This window comes from Limanda limanda, chromosome 19 (assembly GCF_963576545.1).
Source record: "Limanda limanda chromosome 19, fLimLim1.1, whole genome shotgun sequence".
NCBI classification, from domain to species: Eukaryota; Metazoa; Chordata; class Actinopteri; order Pleuronectiformes; family Pleuronectidae; genus Limanda; species Limanda limanda.
In genome coordinates this window covers 3,879,080-3,885,933 of record NC_083654.1, presented here as the reverse complement: position 1 = coordinate 3,885,933, position 6,854 = coordinate 3,879,080, and the positions used below count along the sequence as shown (strand labels likewise).

At 39.5% G+C, this 6,854-nt stretch overlaps 1 protein-coding gene across 3 annotated transcripts in view; it reads right to left on the bottom strand.

The window, feature by feature from the left end:
* Positions 1–592: 592 nt before the first annotated feature.
* The window catches only part of phactr4a (phosphatase and actin regulator 4a), a 28,059-nt gene continuing 21,797 nt past the window's right edge, over positions 593–6,854 (bottom strand). For all 3 annotated transcript variants that reach the window (XM_061092587.1, XM_061092585.1, XM_061092586.1), the window contains 7 exons: positions 6,161–6,423; positions 5,009–5,180; positions 4,718–4,773; positions 2,642–2,703; positions 2,406–2,543; positions 1,948–2,024; positions 593–1,773 (listed from right to left, as the gene is read on the bottom strand). In XM_061092587.1, the coding sequence (XP_060948570.1) occupies positions 1,758–1,773; positions 1,948–2,024; positions 2,406–2,543; positions 2,642–2,703; positions 4,718–4,773; positions 5,009–5,180; positions 6,161–6,423 (784 nt within the window). In that variant the 3' untranslated portion in view covers positions 593–1,757. The remainder of the gene's footprint in view (positions 1,774–1,947; positions 2,025–2,405; positions 2,544–2,641; positions 2,704–4,717; positions 4,774–5,008; positions 5,181–6,160; positions 6,424–6,854) is intronic.

Below are 6,854 nucleotides of genomic sequence, written 5' to 3'. Positions count from 1 at the left end.
CTTAACATGTTTGGTGAATCAAGATAATATTTCTTCTTAATGTTGGGTGATATTGGAATTTTGGCATTAACACATAATTATCGATTACAGATTGATTAAACCCAACATGCTATGGTTAAGTGGGAAAAGGGATGCTGACAAAATGACAGCATTTAAATCATTCGATATTCAGTATCTATGTGCAGACTCAGAGGAGGAGAGCTCCATCTCTGTTGACTCTCTCCAATATGCAGCTAATTAGCAGCATGGGGGAGGTTAAAGGACAAACACCAGTGTGTTTGTTGAAAGAAATGTCAGGTGCACTTAACTGATGTAAATTACTCTCCAATAAGGACAGTGAATCACACAGGCCGAGAACTCAGAAAAGGAGGAAATTATACTAATCATGAGTTTCCCTGTCTTATTACCAAAGGTTTGGATTCAGGCTGCGATTCCGGTGACGGGTGTGTGGATTTATAGAACACTGCCCTCATCTGGTCATTTTAAGAGGCCATTCAAATTATCAGTCACTCCAAATCACCGTTCCAGTAGAGAGAAGTATTTAAAGTGGAATAATAATAATAATAATAATAATAATAATAATCACACCACATTGAAATGAAAATCACTGTTTTTTTAATTTGAGTGGATTTTTAATTTATACAGTGTGGTTGCAAAAAGTTTAAAGATCTCTGTATCAAAAAAAAGAAGTTTTGTACCATTACTACTTGGAAATAACATTTGAAAAATACTTTACAATTAAAACATGTCAGCATTAGTGTAGGTATACAGTATAAAGTTAATCAAATCTACATGTTTGAGCTATACAATTGCAGCCATCTATTGACTTAAATATATAAAGTACCATAAAACTAGGAAAATCAAAATATGTACATTTTCCTGCTTGAATAATTCAGTGATAAACAAAACAACTGAGGCGCAAAACTTTTAAATGCTCAATTAGGGAACTCAAGGTGCCTTAGATAAATTTGTTGATATGTGCTCTATTACAATCTTTAAAATGATCTACAGAATACAGTAAAATGTACACTTTAGGTCAGTAGGTTGGAATCACTGTTCTGAGGGTCTACACACAGAGAGCACAGCTGTCGGTTCAAAAGCGGGTATGACCAAGGTTTTAATTAAACACACTGTCAGACCAGCTTCTTTCACATTTTGTCTAAATTTTACATTACAAGAGTGCATTGGATCATGTGAGGATTAAGGCTGATGCCATGTGGCACCTCTGGGTGGACATTTGTAGAACAAACACGTATAGATATATACATTAACAGTGTTTGAACAGACACCAGATTCATTCAGTGGTAGCTACAGTCATCGCTGTATGTGCATGGTCCTCCTGTTCTGTAAGGAGATTGCATCATGACAGCCGGTAAAGGCATGGTGAGTGGTTTCCCCTGAGGAAGGCTGTGTGATAACCCTCCGTGAGTTGCCCTCTCACTTCAATTGCACCCTCTTGCTTCAATCGCACCCCCTCCAGCAGTAGGAATGGGGAGGGATTCCTCACTCTTTAGTGTTGGCACCGGACACCAAACAAACTCCTCTTGTCCTGAATTCCGCAGTCAAAGAATTTGAGAACCAGCCGTGGTCAAACTGATCGTTGCGTCTTTCGCTTTGGTTCCAGTTTATTAGCTGAAGCAGGTTAGCAGGCAGTCAGTTAAAAAAATGAACCAAGTGGGCCACAAGTTCTGTTCATTGTGTGGACAGGGGCTTGTTCCGCCTCTCTACTCCCAGTCTGAGTGTTTGACTATGGACAGCTAAGGCCGATGGAACCTGGGAGGAAAGGAAGGAAAAGGACAAGAGGTTATTCTAGATGCTAAAGCGCTGGAAATAAAAGCTAATCTTCAAAAGAGAAAAAAAAGCTAATAAAATATGGATGAGACTGCTGAATAAACTTAGAAAACAGTGGAGGTGAATTATTGATGTGGTGCTGTGTATGAGGCTGACCGCGTATAGATCTTGCTTTCTTCGTGAACCTCCATCTCCGAACTTTTGAATTCATTGAGCTCCTTGCGGATGGCAGCCTGAGAGGACACACAACAAAAACAGAACTTCAGCAGGATCGCGCTTTTTCCGTTTATAGCACAACACATAGTTAGATTTTTTTTTCACTCTTACTAAACAAGGCAAACTCAAACAGACTGTATTCTTTTTTCCTTTTAGAAGAAACTCAACATGCAACATACATGTGATTTATGTTTTACGAGCTTCACTGAACCAGGCAATTCATTTGATCAAATGCAATCCGGTCATTCAGCAGTGTCTGAATTGCATTCCTCGGATTCTTCCTGCTCGAAATGCTAGTGGCTGTCTTCACTGTGCCTTCACAATAAAGCCATAAAAATGCCCAAGAAAAAGATGTTGAGTTAATATCTGTGAGTAAATGAGAATGTGTTGAGTCTCACCTTGTCAGCAGGAGTGAGCTTGGTCCACGGTTTATCTGCTCGCCGGTCGTAGTCCTGGGCGTGGGTGCACTCAACATATTCGTGGAAACGCAGGATCTTCCTTTCCTGGAGTTCGGCCACTGTGGGTCTTTGGGACAGCTGGTGAAAGAAAGGACAATTATTGAAGACAAGTGGTCACAGCACTACTATGACAACCCAGATATATTGTCAAATGTACGATAATATCTCTTCCTGACCTTTCTGGTGAGCCGCCTTTTGATCTCGGATCGCTCTAATCGACGATCTGATTCATTCTTGGCTGTAAGGGGAAAACACATTCCGTGAGAGTGGGGCGAACACTGCAGCCAGTCAGGTACATTTCATCCAAGCTGCTGTCGGCATTCTGCGGTAACAGGAATCTTTAAATCACGGCCTCGCTCTGCACAAGGTGCTGCATTGTTTTAGTGCAAGTGCAAAGCGTCATCTTGGCCCAGTCATTTGAGGACAGGCGAGATACAGTGTGGTGGCATGAATCCTGGATCAGAACCTGTTGACTGATTCTGAGAAGTATTATGTTTATTCTTGGTTCTGGGATCCAAGTTTTACTGCACTTCACTACACTCTGCTCCACTGCTCAAAATGTTTAGATGTTCATATGTATATTGTTTCTGTTTGTTACAATATGGTATTTTTGGTATTATTAGGCACAATGCATTCACAACAACAAAATAATGCCTTTATGATACGGTATTGGTCTGAAATTCTGTCTACAGTACTGAAATAATACCAAAGCAAAAACCTAAAGGATAAGTAGAAGAAATGGAATAATACATCATAGAATATAGAAGAGAGAGAGAGAGCCTGCTTTAAAAAAAATATTTGATTTAACTAAGTAGAAAAACTAGGTAATGTGCTTAATAGAGCACAGACCTGTCAAGTCAAGGGAACCTCTGTGCATTGAGTACAGTGTACAAGCCAACAACCTGGGTTTGAGCTTTGTTATTTATTATATCACACTCAATAATATTGTGGTTCATGTGCTGTTAAGCATTTGGATACTATGTCTTTTTATGTGTTTTTGACAATACTTTTAAAACATTAACAGTTGGATTATTGTAATTATTTAGATAAATGGTGTTTGAAGCAAATATGACACTTATCAATCCTATTGACCAATGGATAATTGAATTTGTGCAGATTGTAACAATGGTATAAATTATGATTCTTTTCTTATATGAATATACAACGTGACATGGATAAGACTGCATGTCAGAGTTAATGACAATATAACTGAGATGTGTTATATTAAGAAGATGTCTCAAACAGCAGCATTATTGGACATATTACTTTTGGATATATATGTCACAATACATTGCCAACTACACAATGTGCTACACAAAACAGTGCTTCTGACTGTCTGATGAGGAAAAGCCATGCACTCGTGTCCTGATGTGCTGCCCTGTTACCATGGCTACCAAATGATTTGCTTAGGTTTCCTGAATAAGAATGGTGATGCCTTTACACAGCCGCCTGTACTTGGTCATTACAGACAGCTGCAAATACAGCCTCTTATGGTGTCAGCGTCTCATTGATCACAGATACGTATGATCATTGGCATTGATCCTTTATCTCAGTCACTGTCATTAATGTCAGAGACAAGGTTTATAGCGATAATATCAAACTCGACCAACTGCAATAGTTGTATTACTGTTGGTTTATACCTGCCCAGGGACAGCAGGTAGACGCTGCATCAGCTAAATCTGCTACAATGCAGCTTTTCTCTCTTGATAAGATCAATGTGTATCATATAACAACGATAAAAAGAAAAGATCAAGTTAGGAAACAAGTGAATACAACAAATGCATATCAACGAAAAAAATTATACATTTGCAAACGTGCATTTGATAACTGTTATTTGAACTATTCTAAAAGGGGGCTGAAAAAAAAGATCTAATTACCATATTGCATTAACTTCCTCTAAAAGGCATGAATGTCTGGTCTGGAGTAAGCACGGAGATCATCTTTATAAATACCATACACTGTGTGGGGGGTGAAATAGCACATGGTTTACACATCTGCTCACTGGAGCTTCACTGTTATTTAAATTAGATATTATCTCAATACTTTACTACCAACCAAGTAAAAACTGCTGCAAGGAAGATTTTGAAAGAAAAAATTAAGTTATCCACTGAACAAATTACTCATGCAGATGAGTTCAGCAAAGGATGTGAAAAATGAAAAACTTGCTTTTTCAACTTCTGGTGTGAAAGAATCGAATTGAAATAACCAAACCCGAATGAAAAGGTGAGGGATGGATGGAGTGAGACTCTCACCTGGAAGAATGTTCCTCTGCTCCAGCTCCTCTGCAGACGGTCTCTGACTCAGGCGCCTGAAGATGGAGAACACTGTTGATTAACCATTTTCAGAGATGGATGAAAGGGTGGATGGAGAGCCTCTCAAACATATGAATTACATTAGAAATAATGGACGTAATCCCTCCAGCTTTGTGACAGTTTTTTAATCAGACGGATGACACTGGCTTTCCACATCCAATCTTACGATACAGATCTACTGTGCGTCATTATCATGTTCATCAGTCAGATGACACGATGCGAGTCCGTTACCTTGTCAGCGTACTGCTGATCTTGTTCCTCATTGCCATCCACTGCTCCTTGTTTTGCCAAGTCCCGCTGTCATGGCTCTCCTGAGGGTCCCTCTCCTCTCGATCTCGTCTCTCCTGTCTCTCCAGCCTTAGGGCTAATGTGTCCTTCCTCTTCACACGACTCAGCAGCCCATCTGTTACACACGACACATACTTATACAGAGGGTACTTGAAATGCACAGAAAAAAATAAGCACAAAGGACTGTTTTTAACTCTGAGTAGTTAAGTTTGAAAACAAACTTTAATGTGAAGTAAAATCAACTTTTCACTAGGACACAGTTAAACAAAGCAAACTATTAGTAAGTACATTTTTAATAACTGCTTGAGGCAGGTGTCTTCAGCTCATATTAAAACTCAAACAGCCCATTCCAAACAGGCAGGTTTAGAAAAGACACTGCGCTAGTTTAAACTAAAATCAAGCAGCGACAGTTGTTATAGGTTTCACGAATAGGGATCTGATCTATTGTTCTTGTCAGTCTGTCGTCATTTCTGTGTTAGAGTGTGTTGCAACAAGCAGCAAACCAGTGTTTGAAGAAGAATATAAATCCCCCCCCTCCCCACCCTACAAATGGTGATTCATTTTAATAAATTCACAGCTACCCTGTGATTAATCTGATTAAAAATTGTAATCGTTTGACAGACCTGATATATATATATTTTTTCTACAATAGATAATGTCATTCACTTATTAAATTTGTTATGTTTCCTGTTGCCTTTTTTTTATTCATTTTTTCGTTTATTTTGTTTTGTTTTTCTTCAAAGTGCAAAGCTGTCAGGCCTCGGGAAAGTGTTCCTTATTAATCATTCATTTGTATTAGTGCTTTCAAATACAACAAACTCACACCTGAAGGATTGTAAAAATTGATTTTAGGATCATCTTAGCTTTGAGATGCTTTTCAGAGAGTCAAAGCTGGGGCTGCTACTAACAACTGTTATTTTCTGAAAATATACTGAAAAAATTCCCGGAGCCTAAGCCCTAATCGCTTGTTTTGTCTGATCAACATTTAAGGGTATTTTCAGGTAGTTTTCACAATCTGAATGTTGTATTCTTAACCACAGCACTTCCATCTCTCACACAGATCAAACGTAGTAGTACAAGACAGCCAAAACTTACTTGGAGGGCCCTCCTCATCATCGTCGTCATCATCATCATCATCATCATCATCATCATCATCGTCGTCATCTCGGTACAGGATGGGGCCATCAGAGTCAGACCCCTCGCTGTCCTCGTGACCTTGTACCTCAGGGATGATGCTGACTCTGGGGTCCCCAATCAAACCCCTCCGGCTTCGGGGCTCCATGTCAGGCTGGCGGGCAGGCCTCTGGGGCTGAAGCTTCCGCATCTCCTCCTCCATGTCAAAGTCATCGTCGTCGGGTCTAAACAGAAACACAGCAGCTATAACATGGCTGAAGGCTTATATTGGGTTGTTTTACTGTGAGATCTGAGGTTTGGTCACAGCTTTTGTAAAAACAACTCAAATCTAGGCTAGGGTATCTATGGGAACACTGACAAATTTACTAGGGACAATTGACACAGCTAGTCCAGACTCAAGCACAAATGGTAAAACTACTAACCCTAACCCAGCAATAACTGGTGTCAAAATATGGAGAACCCCAGGACTCTGATCTTGGTCTTTTGCTGTTAGTTTGACTCTAAGCCAAATAAAACACAGTCACAGAATTAATTTTCATTTGTTGCAGATGATTCTCTGAAGGCAACTATTCCCCCATCATCAAATTGGAGGCTGTGTAAGGCTGGATGAAATTCTTGCTCATTGCATTGACCTCAGTTTTAATTGGGTTTAAAC